At 44.9% G+C, this 26,754-nt stretch overlaps 1 protein-coding gene across 1 annotated transcript in view; it reads right to left on the reverse strand.

Annotated features, from left to right (window-relative positions):
* The window catches only part of PCDH11X (protocadherin 11 X-linked), a 1,234,289-nt gene that overhangs the window by 286,317 nt on the left and 921,218 nt on the right, over positions 1-26,754 (reverse strand). Inside the window, exon 5 of the mRNA XM_066582088.1 lies at positions 11,659-11,857. Coding sequence (XP_066438185.1) covers positions 11,659-11,857 — 199 coding nt within the window. The remainder of the gene's footprint in view (positions 1-11,658; positions 11,858-26,754) is intronic.

Consider the following 26,754-nt stretch of genomic DNA (forward strand, 5'->3'; position numbering starts at 1 on the left):
ACCTTGCAAGGCATGACGAGTCCCACAGGCTGGATACCAGAGGGGGGCACCAACGAGCCTCTCTACCTTGGTCTGGATATGTCTATGCTCCTTCTCTGTCTGGTATTAGCAGCCTCTGTAACTTATTAATACTATGAAGGTTAATTGTAGAGACGTAGATTAAGGACGGAGGTAATAATCAGCTTCTTTCTCCTCTTCTTCTTCCTTCAGGTGAAGTATTTTAAAACATTCATGAAGCTGATAGACCTGGGCATTGCTGCAATGGTGTCAGTTTAAGTGATGACATGAGTGCACATCAGTGAACATCTGCCACTGGATCTGTTTATTGCTGCCAAGGCTCATTTATTCCCTGCACTTCTCTCTTATCCCCGTTATGTCTCCCATCCTCCTGGTTTTTATTAGCTCCTTAACACAGGTTTGCAATGGAAATGGGGGAGCGCTGGAATTTACAGCTCAGTCTCTGGGTGTTAAACTCATCATTACCTCAATAAGTCTGCAGTTACGATGCTGAAGTGAACAAACAGGAAACCTCAGGAAATAATAATCATATGTAGAAATGTAACATCACACAGACAAATCATAATTAAAGTTCAGATAGCTAATTATGGATAAGTAACCCTCTATACCTACAATATGAGTGTGTCTTTTTGGCACTTAAAAATTAATAATGAGATAGATAGATAGATAGATAGATAGATAGATAGATAGATAGATAGATAGATAGATAGATAGATAGATATAGATACAGTAGATAGATAGAGATGAGAGAAATAGATATGTGATAGATAAATAGATATGAGATAGATAGATAGAAAGATAGATAGATATGAGATAGATAGATAGATAGATATGATTGATAGATAGATAGATAGATAGATATGAGATAGATAGATAGATAGATAGATAGATAGATATGAGATAGCTAGATAGCTAGATAGATAGATATGAGATAGATAGATAGATAGATATGAGATAGATAGATAGATAGATAGATAGATATGAGATAGATAGATAGAAAGATAGATAGATATGAGATAGATAGATAGAAAGATAGATAGATATGAGATAGATAGATAGATATGATTGATAGATAGATAGATAGATATGAGATAGATAGATAGATAGATAGATAGATAGATAGATATGAGATAGCTAGATAGCTAGATAGATAGATATGAGATAGATAGATAGATAGATAGATAGATAGATAGATATGAGATAGATAGATAGATAGATAGATATGAGATAGATAGATAGATAGATAGATAGATAGATAGATAGATAGATATGAGATAGATAGATAGAAAGATAGATAGATATGAGATAGATAGATAGATATGATAGATAGATAGATAGATAGATAGATAGATAGATAGATATGAGATAGATAGATAGATAGATATGTGATAGATAGATAGATAAATATGAGAGAGATAGATAGATAGATATGAGATAGATAGATAATGAGATAGACATAGATAGATAGATAGATATAGATACAGTAGATAGATAGAGATGAGAGAAATAGATATGTGATAGATAAATAGATATGGGATATATGGATAGATAGATAGATAGATAGATAGATAGATAGATAGATAGATAGATAGATAGATAGATAGATAGATATGGGATAGATAGATATGATAGATAGATATGAGATAGATAGATAGATATGAGTTAGATAGATATGAGATAGATAGATAGATAGATAGGAGATAGATAGATAGATAGATATGTGATAGATAGATAGATAGATAGATAGATAGATAGATATGAGATAGATAGATAAATATAAGAGGGATAGATAGATATATATGAGATAGATAAATAGATAGATATGAGAGAGATAAATAGATATGGAATAGATAAATAGATAGATATGGGATAGATAGACGGCGCAGGACGCTGGAGGAGGCACAGGACGGAGCAGACCGCATGAAGAGAAGGTATGTAGATTTTATTATAAATAGACTGTGTGTTAATGTACTGTTACACTTGAAAAAGTCCCCACGGAGGGACGAAACGCGTTGTGTGTAAATAAACTTGTAGTAAATGCCGATTGTCGGAGCGCGGATCCATTTTTTCTAACACAGACTTTTCTGAGCGGCTCTCTGATTAAGAGACAGAGGACGGACGCGGCTCCCCAGCTGACTGACCCAGCAGGACACCAGGGAATTAGAGGCACAGTACGCTTAAGACGATCCGGATAAGGGGTGTGAGTGAGGATCCTATCCATAGGATCTTCACTGTGCACCGGGTGAGTATTGATTATATAATTAATATAATCAATATGATCATGATATAATTCACCGATATACTCTGGGAGCGCTACCCTGATTTTTTGCATATTGTTCAGATAGATAGATATGAGATAGATAGATAGATAGATAGATAGATAGATAGATAGATAGATAGATAGATAGATAGATAGATAGATATGTGATAGATAGATAGATAGATAGATAGATAGATAGATATGAGATAGATAGATAGGAGATAGATAGGAGATAGATAGATATATAGATAGATAGATAGATAGATAGATAGATAGATAGATAGATAGATAGATAGATAGATAGATAGATAGATAGATAGATAGGAGATAGATAGATATGTGATAGATAGATAGATAGATAGATAGATAGATAGATAGATAGATAGATAGATAGATAGATAGATAGATATCAGATAGATAGATAGATAGATATGATAGATAGATAGATAGATAGATATGATAGATAGATAGATATGAGATAGATAGATATGTGATAGATAGATAGATAGATATGAGATAGATAGATATATATGAGAGAGATAAATAGGATAGAGAAATATGAGAGAGATATGGGATAGATAAATAGATAGATATGGGATAGATAGACAGATAAATAGATAGATATGAGATAGATAGATAGATAGATAGATAGATAGATTGATCGGAGAGAGAGATATGACATAGATATACAGAGAGACAAGCGTGGGATTTCACTGCTGCTTATGCTGGCGTCAGCGATTAGGGGGTGCAGGAGCTCAGGCAGCCCACCTCCACGCCTGGAGTTGGGTTAATTTCCATAAATAGTGCCAGATTTAAAAAGTAAGTTGTTGCTGCCATGAGATTTATCATCTGCTTTCTACAAACATACGTCCAGATTGTGTGCCAAGTGGCACATAGCGCTGTGCTGCAAGCCTACAATTCAGTATTTGTGCTGACAGAATCCTTTAACTTGACTGTGATAACTTTCTGGGCAAGTTAAGCTGCGCTTAGATTGAATGATTATCGTTCAGAAAATCGTTCAAATTAGCGAAACTGAATGATAATCATACAATTTAAACATAGCCAACAGCTGAAGACCAATGAGTTTCAGAGAGCATTAAAATCAGCTTGGGTTCGTTTAGTCGTCGGACAGGTTAAACACTGATCATTCAGTATCTGACATGGAAATGTGCGTCAGGAAGGGTATGATTCTCCTTAGGGAGAGCACCTAGCAGGTGTGAGTTGCCTTATAAGGCCATGCATGCTCTTCTGGCAAATATGCAAATGAGAAGACGGAACAATGCCTCTACAGCGCCACCTACTGGAAGGCAGACAATAAATCACCTCTTTTAGAAGACCAAACTTTATCCATACCAGGGGTTACACTATATGTGACACAGATACGAATGTAGCAATTGTCAACATGACTGGTACATTGTGATAGCTTGATTTACAGCAGTGAAGTATATGGTACTTAAATTATCATAACGCATTAAATGTCAGCTTATCTGGTTTGGTCTTTATTTCCCAGGGACTTTACTCACCGCCTGATTTGTAACTTGCAGACTACTCTTCTCCCCTCATTCTGTAAATGTCCTGTAAGCTTCTGACTATATATAAACCTCAGTTATTAATGACTCACTGATCAGCTACCTGAATTTAATTGAAGAAGTTCAGGCTCACCTCGGTTTTTATGTTCTCCGATTCCCAACCTTTTAAATCAAATTCCTAGTTAATGATTATACAGCTGTTCCTTATACCTGGACGACATGATAACAGCCGCAGCGGGTCATCAAAAAAGGTTGACGCTCCTCAAAGTGGCTCGTGGCTTTATGCAGCCATTATATTCTTCCACCTCCATGTACGCTAATTAGATTAAAGGTATGAGATCAATCAAACTTCTCGGCTCCAGGAAGATTAATGGTTTCTGAACTGACTATTAATTATTCCTACTCAAACATAGAAATAAAAAGACTCAATGAAGTAAAAATAGCCAAAACGGGAGGGAAAGGAGAAGGCCAATGCATTAATTGAGCAAACTCGTTATTTGGGACTGTAGTCGAAAAATAAAGAATCAATGATTTGGCACTAAAGGTAAGAAGTTTGGCTTCTAGGATAACGCAATAATTGTGTAGTCTCAAATGTTTAGTTCCGGACCATGTGGCTGCAGGACAGCATTGGCTGAATCATTACAGGTAACCACCTACAGATGGCATTAGAGACAGTTTTCGTGTTTTTGGAGAACAGCCGCTTTGCATACTTTTCCCAGGAAGCTTTGCCCTGAAGACTTCATCCCAGGTGAATCTCTACAAGGAAAATAGATACATTTCAAGAAGCCATTGGAATGAGGCTTAAATGGGTTCATCAAGTATAAAAAGATGTTTTTATATACCTGAGCATGAAATAACAATAAGATCAGTAATTATCTATCTTTTCCCCAGGGAAACAGCAGAGTGGCTTTGATGAAGATCCAACTGTCAGGTCAAACCCCAGACCGCTGCGTTCTCCCCATTCTCCTGTCATCAGCGCTCATATAGTCAGATGCTTGGAGTTTGGAACAGCATATCAGGGCCTCTGATTGGGTGCAGTGGTCACCTGGATTCCAGTTTGTGCCGACAGTGGAACCTTCACTGGAGCCGCTCTGCTGTTTCCCAGGGGAAGAAGAGATGTAAATACTCATTTTTTTGTCATTTTATCATATGCCCAGCCACTTAGAAGCATCTTTTTCTACACAGGCAACCCCTTTAGGGGGTAATCACAGATACGAATAAATCTTTGCCACAGCTTGACAACCTTGTAAAGGCTCTTTTACATTTTCTGATCATCAGCCTTGCCAATCAGCTGAAAGAACGGTCAACATTTATTTAGCTGGAGCACCTTTTACCCTTCATTGATCACCTAGGCAAATCAATATATATATATATATATATATATATATATATATATATATATATATATATATATATATATATATATATAGGTGGCTGTACTGTGGCTTGCTGGAACATTGTGCCCCTTTCATTCAGCTAGATCAGTGTTCCCCAACTCCAGTCCTCAGGGACCGCCAACAGGTCATGTTTTCCGGATTTCCTCAGCATTGCACAGGCCATCAATACTATGGCATGGCTACGTACAGCGTACTTTTGGCAGCAGAGTGTCAGCCATGAATTTTGCTGTGGTTCTGTAGCAAAGACTGCAACAAATCTGCAGCGAAATCCAAGTCCACTACGTGAGGATGTGTTGCCTACCTATCTGCAGATTTGCAATAGAAGACACACCATGTACTAGAAATCTACAGTGAAAATCTGTGATACTAAAAATTGAGATACTCCAGATTTACCCACTTTAGGACCACCTACTGTAAATAGATGCCCATATTTTCATGCCATTTTGCAGAACTGACGACTATTTATGCCCATCCTTCTGCTGCCGATTGTGCTCCCCACAGCAATCCCAACACCCAACTCCCGATCTTATTAACAAGTTCTGATCGCGGCGACATCATTGCTATCTCATCAGTTTGGGTCCCAATCTTGTGATCACCATGGCAACCAATCTCGGAGGGCACAGTTTTTGTCACTGAGTTAACCCTTTGCATTGCATAGGGTTAATCCACTTTGAACATCAGCAACATAAATCCACACATTACAGATTTAACCCTTTCCAATCCACTGCCTGACATCTGAAGACATTATGATTTAAAGGGGTTGTCTCGAGGAAGCAGTGAATTTTTTTTTTTGCCCAGTCCCCCTAATTAAGCATACATTACTAAGCCCCCCTGTAAATGACTTTTCTAGCTGGTTTGTACTTACAGTTCCAGCGTTTCAGCAACTTATAAAAATTTTCCCAAGATGGCCGCCAGCTCTTTTCCCATCGCTTGCTGTAGCCCGACGTGCGCGCTCCCGAGACGCTACCAGCTGTGTCTCCCTGACAACCGGACGCCCCGCAGCCGCCGACCGGACCCCTGGATTGAACACGGCTGACCAGTCACCCACTGCCAGGCAGCAGGTAACCGGCGCAGCCCTCCCCCCCCCCCCCCCGGCACAGCGACAGCCCCCCCGGCACAGCGGCAGCCCCCCCATCGCAGCGGCAGCCCCCCCCCCGGCACAGCGGCAGCCCCCCATCGCAGCGGCAGCCCCCCCGGCACAGCGGCAGCTCCCCCATCGCAGCGACAGCCCCCCCATCGCAGCGACAGCCCCCCCATCACAGCGGCAGCCCCCCCTCGGCGCAGCGGCAGCCCCCCCATCACAGCGGCAGCCCCCCCCCGGCGCAGCGGCAGCCCCCCCATCACAGCGGCAGCCCCCCCCGGCGCAGCCCGCCCCTGGCGCAGCGGCAGCCCCCCTGGCCCATCACTTACCTGGGCGGCGGGACAGCTGGGCGGCTTCTTGGGACAGCTGGGCGGCTCTGCACCTTCCTCTAACAGAGGATGGTACAGAATGGCCGCTCCAGCGCGCTCCCGAGCAGTGACAGCTCGTCTGCACATGCGCAGAAGAGCTGTAGCGGGGAGCACACTGAAGCGGCTCGTGCTGAAAGGAGAAGAACGGACTGCGCAAGCGCGTCTAAAAAAGCAAGCTGCCAGCGAATTTAGACGGAACCATGGAGACGAGGACGCTAGCAACGGAGCAGGTAAGTGAATAACTTCTGTATGGCTCATATTTAATGCACGATGTACATTACAAAGTGCATTAATATGGCCATACAGAAGTGTATAACCCCACTTGATTTCGCGAGACAACCCCTTTAAGGCTGTACAGCTCCGATGTTGGAAGACATCCATCAGGGTTCTCTTACTGTATATTGCCAGCCTCTCTGCTGTCGGAGCCTATCCAGCGTGTCACCCCATGCAGTACTGGCTTTAGCCAGCATATGGCGCCATTGTATAATGGCAGAAAAAGAGTAAGCCCCCTAGGAAAACCAGGATACAAATTGGATTGGAAAGGGTTAAAAGTCAATTTCAGCTCGGGTTTTGTGCAGATTTTTTTTGCATCAAGTGGACGAAATTTGTTTGAATCTCATTCACTTTTTGCTACTGTAAATTCTGCAGACCTTCCGTATGGAACTAATCCACAGTGGATCTGTTTTGTCTGGACAAACCCTTAAAGTCCAAGTTGAAGCGCCTCATGTCATGAACTGACCACTGCTGCCACTTACAGGACAGGCAGTGGGGTGAATAAATCCTGGTGCTCAGGGTTCGGGTCGCTTCAGTCTTTGACTTCACCCTTGTCTTCTCGAGGCCATTAAAATGTAGCAGATGTAATACATGGAGCCCATCTTGACAAACACGGAAAAAAATCTCTGCAGTCAGATGAATAGCGCGCTCTGATTAATACCGGCCTTTATCTTAATGACTGCACAGTCATATTATATGCTTTTTGCCAGGATTGAAGTCATTTGTGTAAATTGGTGGCATCTATTATAAGGATACAGTACACAGCAGAAACAAATGTGCTGAAAGGTATTAATGACAGAATATTGCTTGGCTAATCCTCACCATACATTTTCATTATTCCGTCTGAACCGCAGTGATTGATTTATCAGGTAAAGAGCCAAGAACTGCGCTTAAATGATGATGTTTACAGCAGAGTGTGACGGACGGCGCGGCTCCGATGAGCGCAGAGCATCAGATATGTGCATAGGTTATTATAGGATGCGATTAACCGCTTCCCGGCAAGTTACACAACACAGAACATGAGACATGTTGGTTAATGGAGTTGTCTATTTTGGATAAGGCCTCTATATATGGCCATTTATGGTTGGGGTTAGCTCTGGATCCACCTCCAGTAACCCAGAACCTCTTTATTGGAACACAACCTTTCTATATTCGCTCAGGAATCCCTAATGTTACAGTAGATCAGGACTCCATGTATTAGAACAAGACCCTCCTATATTACCTTAAGACCCCCTTCTATTAGATCAGGACTGCTCTCCCCCTTAGGTCAGAATCTCCCCTTGTTGCCTGAGGATCCTCTTTAAGAGCTTGGCACATCTCTATTAGCTCAAGCCAACCTCTGCTAGGCTAAATCCTCCTCTTCTAGCTCAGAAACCCTTTATTACACCACAATTAACCTCTATTATTGTAGATCAGGGTCTCATGTGTTAGAAGAAGACCACCTTTTATTAGCTCAGAGCCCCATTTATTAGACAAGAGTCAAGACCCTCATCTATTAGCTCAAGGTCTTCCCCTATCAGTTCTGGATCTTAACTCAAGTCCTCCCTCCATTAGTTCAGGACCCCATCTATTAGATCAAATCTCCTTTCTATAAACTCAGTACCCATCTATTAGAACAAGACCCCCTTCTACTAGATCAGGATCCCCTCTATTAAAACAAGAGCCTCCCTCTATTAGCTCAGGACCCCCTCTATTAGAACAAGACCCTCCTTCTATTAGTCCAGGGCCTTTTCCTTTCAGTTCAAGATCTCTCTCTATTACCTGAAGACCCTCCTTAAGAGATCAGGACCCTCTCTATTAGCACAAGCCCACCTTTGTTAGGTCAAATATTTCTTCCTAGGTCAGGTTTTTCCTCTGTTAGCTCAAGACCTCCACTCTCTATTCAATAAGAGTTCCATCTAGTAGATCAGTACCTCCTCTATTTACCCAGAAACCCCCTCCATTAATTATTCAAGTTTGTTCAGAAGGAGGAATCCAAAAACACATTTTTTAGACTCTGCCTCTAATAACCTCGGCAGAATTATGCAGCTGACCTGTGGATTTCTGCTGCAGCTATGCAAATGCTTGCCTGCGAATACACATGCAAGTATTGCCCTTTGTAATAGGAAAATCCATCTGCGGAATTCCTGTTGCAGATTTTGGTACAGAGCATGCTCTTAGTCACATGACACTTCTGTTAAAAATATACAAATATATATTGTTTAGAAGTTAAGCTAAGACAAATCTCCTAAATTGTGTCTGACATCTCGGGCCTTTTCTTGAATTAACAGATCACATAATGGCAAAAAAAATCCCTCCAGATGTTACAGGGTATCATATACACATCTGTACTGAGGACAGTGAGTTCCCACGCTGCCCTCAACAGCCACACCTCTGCGCTTTGCTGTGACAGATGGCTGGATGGGCATGGGATCGGGTATAGATGTCCGGTAGAATGGCCACCAAGGTCGGCAGACTTAACACCTTTGGACTTTTATCACAGCCCTGAGAATTTTGCCCTCATTTAACTCCTAAACAAGCAAGGATAGGGCAAAACTGACACTTCCAGCCTATTTCTGAGCCAATGCTAGCCAAGATTGATATATCATATTAACCCCTTCCCTTCTGAAAAATCTAAATTGAATTGAATATGATGGAGTTCAAAATGGCCACCAAAAATGTTTCCTCCACCCACAAATGCAGCTTCCCTTCCAATTCATGCTTTTACACATTGGAAGTCAAATTTCTTATTATTCCACCAGTCAACTAGATTTGTGCAGACTTATGGATCACCCTGTATATAACAAAGTCTTCAGAGTGCAACAAATCTGCCTAAAAAAAGTGTCCTTATGGTCAAAATGAAGTACAAATAGTCTGTGATACTATAAAGCCCAGAATGCCCTAGTAACCTTTCCTTGTATGTTTACTTTTGCTGGTATTTGTAGTTCATCTTAAAAACGCATTACAGTTAGCAGATATAAGGCTTGCGTTAGATATAATCGTCTTCTCCTGATGTGACATCGGCCATTACTATGTATCTATTTTACTGAGGTGATTTCCATACATTATCAGCATATTTACCTAGAAAAAATTCTTCCTCTAGAAAAATCACTATCATTGGATTTCACTATGTTGACAAAAGTATTGGCCCCCCACGAATTCTGTGCGGTCAGGTGATGTGTGAGCATTAGGTATAAAGGAGAGGATCACAAATAATATTCCAGTACAGAAATCATCAGATGCCACCAGGTGTAGAGCTGACAACGGGGTCTGGTGGTGGGATGTCACCCAGTGTAGAGCTGACAACAGGCTCTGGTGGGGAGATGTCACCAGGTGTAGAGATGATAATGGGGTCTGGTGGGGAGATGTCACCAGGTGTAGAGGTGACAACGGGGTCTGGTGGTGGGATGTCACCAGGTGTAGAGCTGAGAACGGGGTCCGGTGGGGAGATGTCACCAGGTGTAGAGCTGACAACGGGTTCTGGTGGTGGGATGTCACCAGGTGTAGAGATGACAACGGGATCTGTTGGGGGAATGTCACCAGCTGTAGAGCTGACAACCGGATCTGATGGTGGGATGTTACCAGGTGTAGAGCTGACAATGGGGTTTGGTGGGGAGATGTCACCAGGTGTAGAGGTGACAACAGGGTCTGGTGGGGGGATGTCACCAGGTGTAGAGCTGACAACGGGGTCTGGTAGGGGGATGTCAATCAGTATGGACATCACAGCTTCTGGACCTTCCAGAGTCTACTGTTGGCCATATTTTGGGGGGGATGGAGACCATCCGGTGTGTGCGGTGCCACCACATTCCGGGAGACCTTGTAAACTGACAGAACGTGGAGAACGAAGCCTTGTACCAGCTGTAAAGGCATCAAACACATCGTCTGCCCTTACTCAAGGGTTCTCACAGGTCACTGGAACACCCATTAGTACCAGAACCACCTGTAGGGAATGGCATGTGAAGAGTTACCATGGACGAACAGCTGTTCACAGAAGTGAATGCACAACAGGGTCTGTGATGGAGCTTGGAGCAACGGACTGTAAGTGAGTGGAAACAGGTGTTGTGGACAGCTGAATCACAGTACACCAGCTTCTGATTGGAAGGCCGCACTTGTGTGTGGCTGTTGCCTGGAGAGCGGTTTCTAAGTGACTGTATTGTCCCAACAGTGAAGTTTGGGAAGGTTCTGCTATGATGCGTGTGTGTGTGGGGGGATGGGGGAGGGGGGGATCTGCTGGGAAGGATTATGGCCATTGGTTATAGTGAAATCCACCTTCAACACCAATGGGCACAAAGACATCCTGGACAATGTGGCATCACCTACCCTGTAGTAATACACTGGTACAGCTCTGTGCTTCTACGAATATGACTGGGCACCATGTCCTACAGCACACAGTGTTGAGGTTTGGTTTGAGGAGCAGCATGACTGCAAACCTTAGTGGCTGTCCCACAGCCCGGATCTCAATCCCATCGAGCATCTTTGGGACGAAATAGAATGCCATATCCGGGCACGACCAACACACTCCTCTAGGAATGCAGGCAAATCCCTGCACACATCTATGGGAGTTTGGTGGAAAGCGGCCGTGGAGGGTTACTGCAGCCACTGAGGTCAAAGGTGGCCCAATACTGGATCCAATTTCATCCCCTTCTATGTGTGTCCCAATACTTTTGTCAACATAGTGTATGCATTACAATCACAATCATATTCTTGACAATCGGGCTGTGATAACAGTACATATCTAAGTAAAGGTACCCACTTGATTCGGGATCTGAGTTTCCGTCACCTTCCGTTCTGCTATTAGTAGAAGATTGCTCGTAATACTCCTCTTGGGTGAAGCCAAGGGGCAGAGGATGTGAAACGTTGGAGCCACTGCTGGGTTCAGGGTCCCCCAGTCCACTATCACTGCAACTTTCCTGGGAGCCATCAGGGAGATGGAAGGTGACACGTCGCTGAGCCTGAAAGAGACGAAGAAACAGACAAAGATGAGAGAAAGTAACAGATGCATGCAGTGACAAAAATGTATTACTGAAGGACATTTTAAAGGGGTGGTCCAACTGAGAAAACCCATTGTCATATACCATATTTGTGAATTCTGAGAGGGGTCTGCTGTTCAGGACCCTCATTTCATAGTGGAAAGTGGCTATAAAAAAGAAACTCTCTCCCTGGAGGACCTGTACTGTCCATCATTATACAAACAAACCAATATGAAGAGGCACAATGCAATGCTTCATTTCTCCTATGGGGGAGCTGTAGGGAAACCAAACACTTAATACCAGGTTTTCCCATAGATTACAGCTGATCTGATTGGAGTCTCTACAGGACAAAACTAAGTGATCAGTTCTTATGTTTCTCAAGGGACTCTGCTAACACGTACAGCTTGTGCAAAATATTGTATGTACACAGTGACTCCACCAGCAGAATAGTGAGTGCAGCTCTGGAGTATATTACAGGATGTAACTCACAGTCAGTACAGGATAAGTAATGTATGTACACAGTGACTCCACCAGCAGAATAGTGAGTGCAGCTCTGGAGTGTAATACAGGATGTAACTCAGGATCAGTACATGATAATTAATCTATGTAAACAGTGACTCCACCAGCAGAATAGTGAGTTCAGCTCTGGAGTATAATACAGGATGTAACTCAGGTTTAGTACAGGATAAGTAATGTAAGTACACAACGACTTCAGCAGAACCGTGATTGCAGCTCTGAATTGGGTCTACAGTATATTAAATCTACAGTGTATTACATGGAGATCACAGGTGAACGTATGCATTATATCTGTATTACTATTTTTTGACACACTTATTGATGTTTCTTTGGGAGTATTTTACACAATGAAAAGAAAATGAATTTTCCTTGGAGATATGCCCGAAGCATCAACATAACTTTAGGTGTTCGCTGCGGGCTGGAGGAAGGTTGGTATCTGACAGTGAGGATTTACTCAGTGGGGATCGAGTGGAATTAACCAAGGGAAGGCAGAAAAAAAGCCCTTATTTCATTATTCATGTAGAAATGACTGATCAAAGCTCCGACCACTCAAAGCTCAAGGTTTTATTGCCATAATTAGACCCTGATAAGAGGAATATTAAAAATTATTTTTAAAAAGTCCATTAAGTAGGAGGTTGCTGGGCGGATTTCAGCACTTAAGTCCAGTCCATTTATTAGTAGGCTTCTAAGAATTAATTAGGATTTATCCATGCTTCACTCCATCGCAGGATTTTATTATAAAACAGATAACCACCACTCTGGTGGGAGCTATAAAGTTGCAGGGGGAGTGCTTACACCCGGGACTATCTGCTGGATCATTAGCTTATAACTGGCTCCTCGTAGAGAGGGGCCGGGATTGTTACAGACTTTATATTAGGTGCCCAATAGTTTTAAGTTACATTTATGTTAATGAGTGAAGCAACACAAAGTGCTAGAACCCCCAACGATAATTTTCAGAGCATCATGGTCCTCTAGTTTTTAGGTTAAAGAGCCATGGATCTATTATTGATGGGCAGCTCATGCACACTGAAGACTAATGATGAATGAAATTTCGAAAAGCTCACCAAATTAAAAACAAAGTTTGGTTCAGTCCAAATTAGTTCAAACCAAACTGGAACTTCACCAATGCCCCTAAACACTGGTTAATAACACTTTATATGTATCACAACAGTTTCGTATAACCCTCTCATGTCACGTAGCTGTGCATCTATGTAGTTTTGAACTGTTTTAAGGCAAAATATTGAAGGAAAAGACAAACACAGAAGGAAGAAAAAAAGAAATGAAAGAGAATAAGAAGACAAAAAATGAAAAGCAGGAGGAGGAGAAGAAGAAAATGAGAATAAGGAGGATGAGCAGGAGGAGTAAGAGGAAAAAAAGAGAAAAAGAAAGCAGAAGGGAAATAAGAAAAGGAGAAGTAAAAAGAAGCTGAAGAAGAAGGAGGAGGCAGAATAAGAACAAGGAAAGGGAGAAGAACTATGAAGAAAGAAGAGGAAGATGGGGAAGAAAGAAGACAAAGAAGGACAAAGAAGAAAGAAAAGTGGAAATAGAAGAGGAAGAATGAAAAGAAGGATAAGACGAAGGGAGAGGAGAAGGAGGAAAATAGTTAAAAGGAAGAAGGAAACAGAAAAAAGAAGTATGAGGAAGAGGAAGAGAAGAATGAGGAGAAGGAGGTTAATGAAGAAGAGGAAAAAGGAGAAGAAGAAGGTAAGAGGAAGATGAAGAAGGAGAAAGAAAAGGAGGAAGGGGTAAAGAAGAAAGAAGAAGAAGGAAAAATGAGAAACAAGAAATAGGAGGAAAAGAAGAAGGAGAAGAAGAAAGAAGGAATAAGAACGAAAGAAGGGGAAGAAAAAAGAAAATTAGTAAGGAGGAGGAGCAAAAAGGAGAAGAACATAAGGGATTTATCATGTATAATGTATGCCAGATCCTTGTGTAATTTGTAAGTATACAGAATGTCAGGCCAGGGCAGCCGCAACCTCTCCCAACAAGCCACATAAAATACAGTAACCAGGAGTACAGTGCAAAAAAGGAAAAAAAATGCACAAGTGAGGCTTCCGCTAGATTTTGCTACTTTTTAATATCAGTTTTGCTTTCACAAAGAAGGAGAAGAAGAAGGAGGAGGAAATTAAGGAGGAAAAAGAAGAAGAAGGAAAAGGAAGAAGACAGAGAAGAATGAAGAGAAAGAGGAGAAGGAGGAGGAAGAGAAGAAGGAAGATGAAGAAGGAGGAGAATGAGTACAAAAGAAGAAGAGAAAGAATAAGAAAGAGAAAGGGGAATACAAGGATGAGAAGGAGGAAAAAGAAAAATAAGACTTCTTAGCCGGTTTGGTTAAGATGATCTATGAGGCAGTAATTGTTTACCCATATGTAACCGTACTGACTACGGAGTAACCAACACAGACATCCATATACGACATAGACTGGCTAAAAGTTAAGAGAGCTTTCATACTGCGCTTTTTTTAACTGGTAAACACAACATATACATCACAAAAGGTTTAAAAAAGAATGCAAACATGTGCCTCAATTGCAGAATACGCTTTCAATAACCAAAAAATCATATTCATAAGAATAAATATACATTTTTATGAAGAAGAAAAAAGGAAAATCTAGGAAAATTTATCTGTTTTAACCCCTTAAAGACCATGGTGTTTAACGCTCCATTTCTATTGTGTGATTTTTTTTTCTCTTATTTTTGTAACTATTTTTTACTATCTTTGTCCCCAATGATGTCATATAAGACCTCTGGGGGTCATTCACATTGCTTTTTTTTTTAATTTCATACTCTAACTGTGGCATCCATAGGAACCCCAGTTGCTTGGGAAAACTTCCCCCTTTAGTGAAAGTAGTCACTAACAGAGCTGATCTGCGTCTGCTGAGACCCTGCAGCTCTACTGTGGCAGGGGGCACTCAGTGATCGCCAGCCCTACATGACACTCATTGAGCACTATGTAGACCACAAAAGAGAAGGCAGAAGCAGTTAAAAACTGTTTTGCTTTCTCCTCTGGGTCCTCGGCTGTGAGTCGAGGACTTGACTTGTTCTTGCTACATTGCAGGAGCAAGAGATTTAATCCTGTGTCATATTTTTATGAGTGTAAAAAAAACAATGTATACATTTTTTGCAGGAAGCAGTAGTGTAGTCAGCTACGTTACAATGTACTGCAAAAAAATAAAAAGCAAACTTAAGAATCATAGACCAACACAGACCACATGGCTGTGGTCACATGGGGCGGAAATCTCACGGAATGTCCACAGCGGGACCTCATGGAAATTCTATGAGATTTCTGCAGCTTGAAGTCCCGTGGGTTTTGGCACTGGGTTACTAAGCGGCTTATTCCGCTGCGCCCAGCTGTTCCCCATAGAGAGGAGTAGAGATGAGCGAGCACCAAAATGCTCGGGTGCTCGTTACTCGAGACGAACTTTTCGCGATGCTCGAGGGTTCGTTTCGAGTAACGAACCCCATTGAAGTCAATGGGCGACCCGAGCATTTTTGTATATCGCCGATGCTCGCTAAGGTTTTCGTTTGTGAAAATCTGGGCAATTCAAGAAAGTGATGGGAACAACACAGCAACAGATAGGGCAGGCGAGGGGCTACATGTTGGGCTGCATCTCAAGTTCCCAGGTCCCACTATTAAGCCACAATAGCGGCAAGAGTGCCCCCCCCTCCCAACAACTTTTACTTTTGAAAAGCCCTCATTAGCAATGCATACCTTAGCTAAGCACCACACTACCTCCAACAAAGCACAATCACTGCCTGCATGACACTCCACTGCCACTTCTCCTGGGTTACATGCTGCCCCCCCCCCCCCACAACCCAGTGTCCACAGCGCACACCAAACTGTCCCTGCCCAGCCTTCAGCTGCCCTCATGCCACGCCACCCTCATGTCTATTTATAAGTGTGTCTGCCATGAGGAGGAACCGCAGGCACACACTGCAGAGGGTTGGCACGGCTAGGCAGCGACCCTCTTTAAAAGGGGCGGGGCGATAGTCCACAATGCTGTACAGAAGCAATGAGAAATCCAATCCTGTGCCACCTCCATCTGGAGCTGCACACATGGGCATAGCAATGGGGAACCTATGTGCCGCACACTATTCATTCTGTCAAGGTGTCTGCATGCCCCAGTCAGACCGCGTTTTTTTATAAATAGTCACAGGCAGGTACAACTCCGCAATGGGAATTCTGTGTGCACCCACAGCATGGGTGGCTCCCTGGTACCCACCGGCTGTACATTAATGTATCCCATTGCAGTGCCCATCACAGCTGAGGTAACGGCCGATTAAATGCAGGTGGGCTTCGGCCCACACTGCATGCCCCAACCTGACCGGGGTTTTTAATTCATAGACACAGGCAGGTACAACTCCCTATTGTGAAGTCCTTGTGGACCGACAACATGGGTGGGTGCCAGGAAGGCACCGGCGGTACATAAATATATCCCATTGCATTGCCCATCACAGCTGAGGTAATGTCATGTTTAATGCAGGTGGGCTTCGGCCCACACTGCATGCCCCAGTCAGACTGGAGTTCTTTAGAAGTGGACACATGCAGTTACAACTCCCTGTGGACCCACAGCATGGGTGGCTCCCTGGAACCCACCGGCGGTACATAAATATATCCCATTGCATTGCCCATCACAGCTGAGGTAATGTCATGTTTAATATAGGTGGGCTTCGGCCCACACTGCATGCCCCAGTCAGACTGGGGTTCTTTAGAAGTGGACACATGCAGTTACAACTCCCTGTGGACCCACAGCATGGGTGGGTGCTAGGAAGCCACCGGCGGTACATAAATATATCCCATTGCAGTGCCCAACACAGCTGATGTAACGTCAGCTGTAATGCAGGTGGGCTAAAAATTAATTTGATTACACTGTAGGCGAGGGCCCACAAAAATTGGTGTACCAACAGTACTAATGTACGTCAGAAAAATTGCCCATGCCCAACCAAGAGGGCAGGTGAAACCCATTAATCGCTTTGGTTAATGTGGCTTAATTGGTAACTAGGCCTGGAGGCAGCCCAGTTAAAATAAAAATTGGTTGAGGTGAAAGTTTCAACGCTTTAATGAGCATTGAAACGTATAAAAATTGTTTACAAAAATTATATGAGTGAGCCTTGTGGGCCTAAGAAAAATTGCCCGTTCGGCGTGATTATGTGAGGTTTCAGGAGGAGGAGCAGGAGGAAGAGGAGGAGGAATATTATACACAGATTGATGAAGCAAAAAGGTCCCCGTTTTTGATGGGGATAGAGAACGATGCTTCCATCCGCGGGTGCAGCCTACGTATTGCTTAGGTATCGCTGCTGTCCGCTGGTGGAGAAGAGAAGTCTGGGGAAATCCAGGCTTTGTTCATCTTGATGAGTGTAAGCCTGTCAACACTGTCGGTTGACAGGCGGGTACGCTTAGCTGTGATGATTCCCCCAGCCACACTAAACACCCTCTCTGACAAGATGCTAGCCGCAGGACAAGCAAGCACCTCCAGGGCATACAGCGCGAGTTCAGGCCACGTGTCCAGCTTCGACACCCAGTAGTTGTAGGGGGCAGAGGCGTCACGGAGGACGGTCGTGCGATCGGCTACGTACTCCCTCACCATCCTTTTACAGTGCTCCCGCCGACTCAGCCTTGACTGGGGAGCGGTGACACAGTCTTGCTGGGGAGCCATAAAGCTGTCAAGGGCCTTAGAGAGTGTTCCCCTGCCTGCGCTGTACATGCTGCCTGATCTCCGCGCCTCCCCTGCTACCTAGCCCTCGGAACTGCGTCTTCGGCCACTAGCGCTGTCAGATGGGAATTTTACCATCAGTTTGTCCGCCAGGGTCCTGTGGTATAGCATCACTCTCGAACCCCTTTCCTCTTCGGGTATGAGAGTGGAAAGGTTCTCCTTATACCGTAGGTCAAGCAGTGTGTACACCCAGTAATCCGTAGAGGCCAGAATGCGTGTAACGCGAGGGTCACGAGAAAGGCATCCTAACATGAAGACAGCCATGTCTCTTCCCCCTCCTCCTCATGCTCCTCCTCCTCCTCCTGAACGCGCTGAGATATAGACAGGAGGGTGCTCTGACTATCCAGCGACATACTGTCTTCCCCCGGCTCTGTTTCCGAGCGCAAAGCGTCTGCCTTTATGCTTTGCAGGGAACTTCTCAAGATGCATAGCAGAGGAATGGTGACGCTAATGATTGCAGCATCGCCGCTCACCACCTGGGTAGACTGCTCAAAGTTTCGAAGGACCTGGCAGATGTCTGCCAACCAGGCCCACTCTTCTGAAAATAATTGAGGAGGCTGACTCCCACTGCGCCGCCCATGTTGGAGTTGGTATTCCACTATAGCTCTACGCTGCTCATAGAGCCTGCCCAACATGTGGAGCATAGAGTTCCACCGTGTGGGCACGTCGCACAGCAGTCGGTGCACTGGCAGATTAAACTGATGTTGCAGGGTGCGCAGGGTGGCAGCGTCTGTGTGGGACTTGCGGAAATGTGCGCAGAGCCGGTGCACCTTTCCGAGCAGGTCTGACAAGCGTGGGTAGCTTTTCAGAAAGCGCTGAACCACCAAATTAAAGACGTGGGCCAGGCATGGCACGTGCGTGAGGTTGCCGAGCTGCAGAGCCGCCACCAGGTTACGGCCGTTGTCACACACGACCATGCCCGGTTGGAGGCTCAGCGGCGCAAGCCAGCGGTCGGTCTGCTCTGTCAGACCCTGCAGCAGTTTGTGGGCCGTGTGCCTCTTATCTCCTAAGCTGAGTAGTTTCAGCATGGCCTGCTGACCTTGCCCACCGCTGTGCTGCCACGCCGCGCGACACCGACTGCTGGCGACGTGCTGCTGCTGCTGACACATCTTGATTGCGAGACAGAGGTTGCGTTGGAGGAGGAGGAGAAGGGTGCTTTAGTGGAGGAAGCATACACCGCCGCAGATACCACCACCGAGCTGGGGCCCGCAATTCTGGGGGTGGGTAGGACGTGAGCGGTCCCAGGCTCTGACTCGGTCCCAGCCTCCACTAAATTCACCCAATGTGCCGTCAGGGAGGTATAGTGGCCCTGCCCGCCTGTGCTTGTCCACGTGTCCGTTGTTAAGTGGACCTTGCAAGTAACCGCGTTGGTGAGGGCACGTACAATGTTGCGGGAGACGTGGTCGTGCAGGGCTGGGACAGCACATCGGGAAAAGTAGTGGCGACTGGGAACTGAGTAGCGCGGCGCCGCCACCGCCATCATACTTTTGAAGGACTCCGTTTCCACAACCCTATACGGCAGCATCTCCAGGCTGATAAATTTGGCTATGTGCACGTTTAACGCTTGAGCGTGCGGGTGCGTGGCATGTACTTGCGCTCAAACACTTGCGCTAGCGACGGCTGGACGGTGCGCTGACAGACATTGGTGGATGGGGCCGAGGACAGCGGAGGTGAGGGTGTGGGTGCAGGCCAGGAGACAGTAGTGCCTGTGTCCTCAGAGGGGGGTTGGATCTCAGTGGCAGGTTGGGGCACAGGGGGAGAGGCAGTGGTGCAAACCGGAGGCGGTGAACGGCCTTCGTCCCACCTTGTGGGGTGCTTGGCCATCATATGTCTGCGCATGCTGGTGGTGGTGAGGCTGGTGGTGGTGGCTCCCGGGCTGATCTTGGCGCAACAAAGGTTGCACACCACTGTTCGTCGGTCGTCTGCACTCTCAGTGAAAAACTGCCAGACCTTTGAGCACCTCGGCCTCTGCAGGGTGGCATGGCGCGAGGGGGCGTTTTGGGAAACAGTTGGTGGATTATTCGGTCTGGCCCTGCCTCTACCCCTGGACACCGCACTGCCTCTTGCAACCTGCTCTGCTGCTGCCCTTGCCTCCCCCTCTGAAGACCTGTCCTCAGGCGTAGCAAACCAGGTGGGGTCAGTCACCTCATTGTCCTGCTGCTCTTCCTCCGAATCCTCTGTGCGCTCCTCCCTCGGACGTACTGCCCTTACTACTACCTCACTGATAGACAACTGTGCCTCAACGTCATCGTCCTCCTCACCCACTGAAAGGTCTTGAGACAGTTGCCGGAAGTCCCCAGCCTCATCCCCCAGACCCCGGGAACTTTCTAATGGTTGGGCATCAGTCACGATAAACTCCTCTGGTGGGAGAGGAACCACTGCTGCCCAATCTGAGCAGGGGCCCGAGAACAGTTCCTGGGAGTCTGCCCGCTCCTCAGAATGTCTCATTGTAATGGAGTGAGGAGGCTGGGAGGAAGGAGGAGCAGCAGCCAGAGGATTCTGAGTTGCAGCAGTGGACGGCGCAGAACTGTGGGTGGACGATAGATTGCTGGATGCACTTTCTGCCATCCACGACAGGACCTGCTCACACTGCTCATTTTCTAATAAAGGTCTACCGCGTGGACCCATTAATTGTGCGATGAATGTGGGGACGCCAGAAACATACCTCTCTCCTAATCCCGCAGCAGTCGGCTGCGATACACCTGGATCAGGAGCTCGACCTGTGCCCACACCCTGACTTGGGCCTCCGCATCCTCGCCCGCGTCCACGTCCTCTAGGCCTACCCCTACCCCTCAGCATGCTGTATTAGCAGTAATGCAGAAACAGAACGCTGTAATTAAATGTGCCGCTTATTGGCCTGTGGTTGGAGGCTGACTTCGCTTACGGAACGCCAGGAAATAATTTTGCGCAAGCCTGCTGTAACACTTTGCTGGCTGCGTATGAATTTGGAGAACTACTACACCCAGCACAGACCCAGAACACTGAGGACAGTCACAGGCAGCCCAAATAGATTTTTTTCCCCAAATTTTTTTGCAAAGGCCCACTGCCTATATTCAATCAATATGTCTTCTGTCCCTGCCTAAGCGCTTTTGGCCCTGGAGTATGTCAAAGAACTGCAGAGTGTTGCACTGTGAACTGCAATACAGCGGTGATTTCACAGCCCAGACAGAGCCAGGAAATAATTTTGCGCAAGCGTGCTGTAACCCTTAGCTGGCTGCGTATGAATTTGGAGAACTACTACACCCAGCACAGACCCAGAACACTGAGGACAGTCACAGGCAGCCCAAATAGATTTTTTTCCCCAAATTTTTTTGCAAAGGCCCACTGCCTATATTCAATCAATATGTCTTCTGTCCCTGCCTAAGCGCTACTGGCTCTGGAGTATTACTGCAAGGCGCAATGCCCTGCACGGCCGATATACCAAAAAAAAAAAAAGTGCAACACTGCAAAAAGCAGCCTCCACAGTACTGTACACGGTTAGATGTGGCCCAAAGAAGGACCGTTGGGGTTCTTGAAGCCTAAAATACTCCTAACACTCTCCCTATAGCAGCTCCACCAAGATAGCACTTTCCCTTCTCTATGTCAGAACGCATCTGTGGCGAGCCGCGGGAGGGGCCGATTTTTATACTCGGGTGACACCTGATCTCGCCAGCCACTCACTGCAGGGGGGTGGTATAGGGCTTGAACGTCGCAGGGGGAAGTTGTAATGCCTTCCCTGTCTTTCTATTGGCCAGAAAAGCGCGCTAACGTCTCAGAGATGAAAGTGAAAGTAATTCGAACATCGCGTGGTACTCGTAACGAGTAACGAGCATCTCGAACACGCTAATACTCGAACGAGTATCAAGCTCGGACGAGTACGTTCGCTCATCTCTAGAGAGGAGAGATGACTGCTGCGGAAACGGCGATAAAATTGGCATACCGCGGCCTTGATTTCCACGTGGCATGTCAATTTCAGAGCAGCCTGCCCGCAGCGTGCAAAGTTTTTGTCAATCTTGTCCACTTTGATGTTTTATCCTGGGATAAAAATTTCAGACGGAATTTCCATACAGAAATTGCACGGCAATTCTGCCCCGTGTGAACCCAGCCTAAACTTGTCTATGGTTGTGTATGTTTTTACTATAAAACTCTATGTATATGTTAAAATAAACATTTTTATACCTTTAATAGCATAAAAACATGTATTTTGAACAAATACCAAAAAATGCCGTGTGAACGCTCCCTAACAAAACGCGCCGAGACGCCATTTACCGGCTGCATAACACCATACACAGCAGCAGTATTTGTATTCAGATGGCGCACCATGTAACCATATTGCAAATGTTGCCGTGTCATAAACTCCTTTGATTAAAGCGTCTCCCTATCTTATGCTCACACAAAGATAGACTCGAGACCAACATTTTAGGGCGACGCGCGATCTGTTCGTGGTCTTTTTTTTGCCTTGCCTGACAACAACAACCAATTAAAATTTCATCTTTCATACTAATCATAAAAGACACAACATTAGAAACGAGTAAAGATGGATTTTAATATGGAAGCCGTTAGACAGCCGCAACCATTTCATTAGACTTCAGAAAGACGTTACCTTATGCTAAATATGTGTCAAATTGCCAGTTAAAAGAGCGTCTTTAAAGTAAAACGCACATAAAAGAGGCCGAAATGAGATGTGAATATATTACCGAGCTCTGAACGACAGATGCATTGTACCACCGCTTAGCGCCTGATATGACGCCGCCGTCTGGATAGATATGACAGATGACATTGAGTAACATTTTATTTTCGTAATTGCCATATGTATTATAGATTGTAGAGATCACAACAGTGGAGAAGAGGGGAGCGATCGCTCATCTTACTCTTGTCTTCTACATAGCGATACACGAAACATCCACCATATTCAAAAACACTTAACGGGAAGGTTCCATCAGGAACTGACCTCTTATATCACATTTTGTGACAAACATATGCATTTTTTTATATTTATATCAATTTATATATATACAAAATTCTAAAATCCTGCAGTTTTCTCACTGAGTACAGAGCCTACTAATAGTCTATCACTTCCAGTCTGTAGAGAAAGCCTTGCAGCCGTCATCTCACTAACATCACGGGCAAGATTATACTAAGAAGTATAAGTTATCTACCTATATGTAGATAACACAAGATCTATCATTCATAACAGCTGTGACCATCAACTCCCCCTCCCTGAAAAATGACTCCGAATATGTCTATAAGACACAGAATATGTCTAGAAGAGTCTCCATACAAGTTAATAGTTCCCCTCTTGTCTATTGTGTGAATGGCCCATGAAGCTGCTGTAAAAAATATTTCTAAACACTGTTGAATCAGGAAAGATAGCCAACCCCCATAGTCATGTATAGGCAGCAGAAAAAATACTGTACAGAGATTGGCCCACTGACGACTGGAGTAATGTTATTTTCTCTGATGGTTTGGGATATATGAGTGATTGTCCAGGGAAGAAAAAGTAGAGCACTACCCTGAGTCCTGTGTCATTCCGACAGTAAAGCATCCTGAGACCATTCACGTGTGGGGATGCTCTACCGTTGAGATCATTCATGAGACCATTCATGTATGGAGTTGCTCACAGCCTAAAAACACTGCCGTAAATAAAATATAGTATCTAAACATCCTCAAGGAGCAACTTCTTCCAACCATCCGGAGGTAGCTTCTCCCAACCATCCAAGAGCAACTTCTCCCAACCACCCAGATGCAACTTCTCCCAACCATCCCAGAGCCATTTTTTGATGAACAAGGCAAAAATAATATCTAAGTGGCTTAATGAACAAAACATTGAGATTTTGGGTCCATGCCCAGGACACCCCCCAGATCTCAATCCGATTGAGAACCTGCAGTCAATCCAGAAAAAGTGGGTGGAGAAACAAAAACACAGAAATTGTGATTAACTCCAAACACTGATTAGCAGGAATGGTTGGTCATCAGTCAGGATTTGGCCCAGAAGCTGATATCCAGTATGTCAGGGCAAGCTGTAGAAGTCTTGTAAAATAAGGGTCAACACTGTAGATATTGAGTCTTTCCCTAAACTGAATGTATTTGTCAATAAAAGTCTAAAAACTTGTGAAATGCTGACAATTACACTTCAGTGACCATATTAATAACTGACTAAAAGATCTAAAAACTCTGAAGCAGCAAACTAAGTTGACCAGATGTCCTGATTTAGGTAGGACAATCCTACCTTGGGACCCTGTGTCCTGCTTTCCCCAGGATCCCAAGCAGGACAGACATTTGTCCCGCTTTTGGGACGTCTGTCCCACTTGTGTCCTGCTTTCAGGCCGTGCAGTCACCATGAAGGTGATTGCCAATGCAGCACCCGAGAGGGGGACCCTGAGCACCTGGCTTAACGTGAAACGCTGGGAGGGATAAGTGCTGACGTGTCACGGTAGCACTTACCATGCTGTGGTCATAGAGGCATAACACGCTACCAAGGTCAGTGTAGATTGCCGGCCGAACTTCGACACTCCTTTGGCTGGGAGTGCAGATAAAGGGGATGAGGGGGGTTGTAGTAGATATCTCTCATGATGCCACCGTTCCCACATACTGTTAATCTATGCAGCGGAGTAATACTGTGATGTAAATGGGTACCTGTTTTAGTCAACTGTTATCTGTATGCTCTCTCTCTAGAAGGGACTCACTCCTCTCACATCCACTCTCCAGACGCTACGGGTAGTCGTTCCTCTTCCTCCAACCTTCACCTACATGGAAGCTAAAGGTGCTTCCATGCGGCTCTGTGTTAGCACTCTACAGTAGGCAAGATGGAACCCTTCTCTAACACAGATTGAAGAAGACAGACCCCTTTCCGCTCTCAGATACTCACTTGCACCATATGACATAGTAGAAAAGATACATTCAGCAGCTAGAGCTGACAGGCAATGGTTTTATGCAAGTTAACCCCTCAGACGCTGCAGCTGTGCAACACACACATGGAAAATGACATGACAGCTTTGCATAGTGAATCCACATAAGACAATACATGTATGACATTTAGGGAGGGGACCAAGATGTTGTTTTGGGACACTACACCAGCCGGGGTGTCGAGGCTCCACAGCTGGTAATCACTCAATAACCACCTGGTTATTACCTGGTGATCCAAACTTCCGGATGGCCGAGTGAGAAAGAAAAATGGATGTACCTCTACATGGTGATCCACTAGATTCAGACGGCCATGTAGGAAATTATCACGTAGACAGTACCTCTGCACTGGGCCTTGACAAGCAATCACTCACAGTTGCTCTCTCTCTCTCGCTCTGCTTAGGTGGGATCCGGCCCGGCTGTCTGCAGGCCGCCTAAGACATACATGTATGACATTATGGAGGGGGCAAGGAAAGCATGTACTGGGCCACTACACAAGGCCCATACTCACTGAGTTAAGCAGCAGCATAACATAACACCCTTTCTGATCCATGCAGCAGACTCATAGGATATGGACAGGCAGGCTGGAACAGACTTTACTCTGCAGGTAGGTAGTGAGGACCAGCCGGGATGTACAAGCAACTTCACAGTCTGATCCCTGGTAAGCAGTGCTGCACTGCAGGATAGGCTCAGTGGGAGCAGACAGATGAGTGCACACCAAAGTCTCTGGGGACTGTAGTATTATCCACAGCGCTCAGTCTGCAGGCACCCCATCTCACATTGTAGGAACAAGATGCTAGTAGCCAGTGGAAGACTGCAAATGTATGCAAAACTGACATGGGGATTTTAGTTAAATGTAAATTGAACTGGAGCAACCAGTGTCAGGCAGCTGCTGCCAAGGCAAATAAAATCATGGGATGCATTAACCCCTTAGTGACAGAGCTTTTTTGCTTTTTTCCATTTTTGTTTTTTCCTACTCCCTTTTAAAAAATCGTAGCTCCTTAATTTATCCATCGGCGTCGCTGTATGAGGGCTTGTTTTTTGCGGGATGAGTTGTATTTTTCAATGGTACTATTTATTGTACCATATAATTTACTGAAAAACTTTTTAAAAATTGTTAGCGGAGAGAGATGGAAAAAAAAACGACATTCTACCATCTTTCGGTGCGTCCTGTTTCTACAGCACACAAATTGCAACAAAAACGACCTGATATTTTTATTCTATGGGTCAGTATGATTGCTACGATACCAAACTTGTATAATATTTTTTTTGCTGTAGTACTTTTATTTTATTTTTTTAAGATATTTAATTTTTTTCAATTATTTTCTGCGGTCATTTTGTGCGCACAATACCTTTTTTTAGTTTTCTGTTGACGTAGTTGAGCGAGGGCTCATTTTTTGCAGGATGTCCTGAAGTTTCCGATAGTATCAATTTGGAATACCGTATATACCGGCGTATAAGACGACTTTTGAACCCCGAAAAATCTGCTCTGCAGTCGGGGGTCGTCTTATGCGCCGGTAATACAAAAAAAAAAAAGTGTAAAAAAAAAAAATTTTATTACTCACCTCCCACGGCGTTCTGTCGCGCTCCGGCAGGATGTCGCTCGCTCCGGCAGGCTGTCGCTCGCTCCTCGTCCCCGCCGCAGCATAGCTTTCTGAATGCGGGGCTTGAAATCCCCGCTTCCAGAAAGCTAATACACACGCCGGCAGCCATGACAGCATTGAATGGCTGTGATTGGCTAAAGCACACGTGGCTTCAGCCAATCACACTATTCAA

This window comes from Eleutherodactylus coqui, chromosome 10, assembly GCF_035609145.1.
Source record: "Eleutherodactylus coqui strain aEleCoq1 chromosome 10, aEleCoq1.hap1, whole genome shotgun sequence".
Lineage (NCBI taxonomy): Eukaryota > Metazoa > Chordata > Amphibia > Anura > Eleutherodactylidae > Eleutherodactylus > Eleutherodactylus coqui.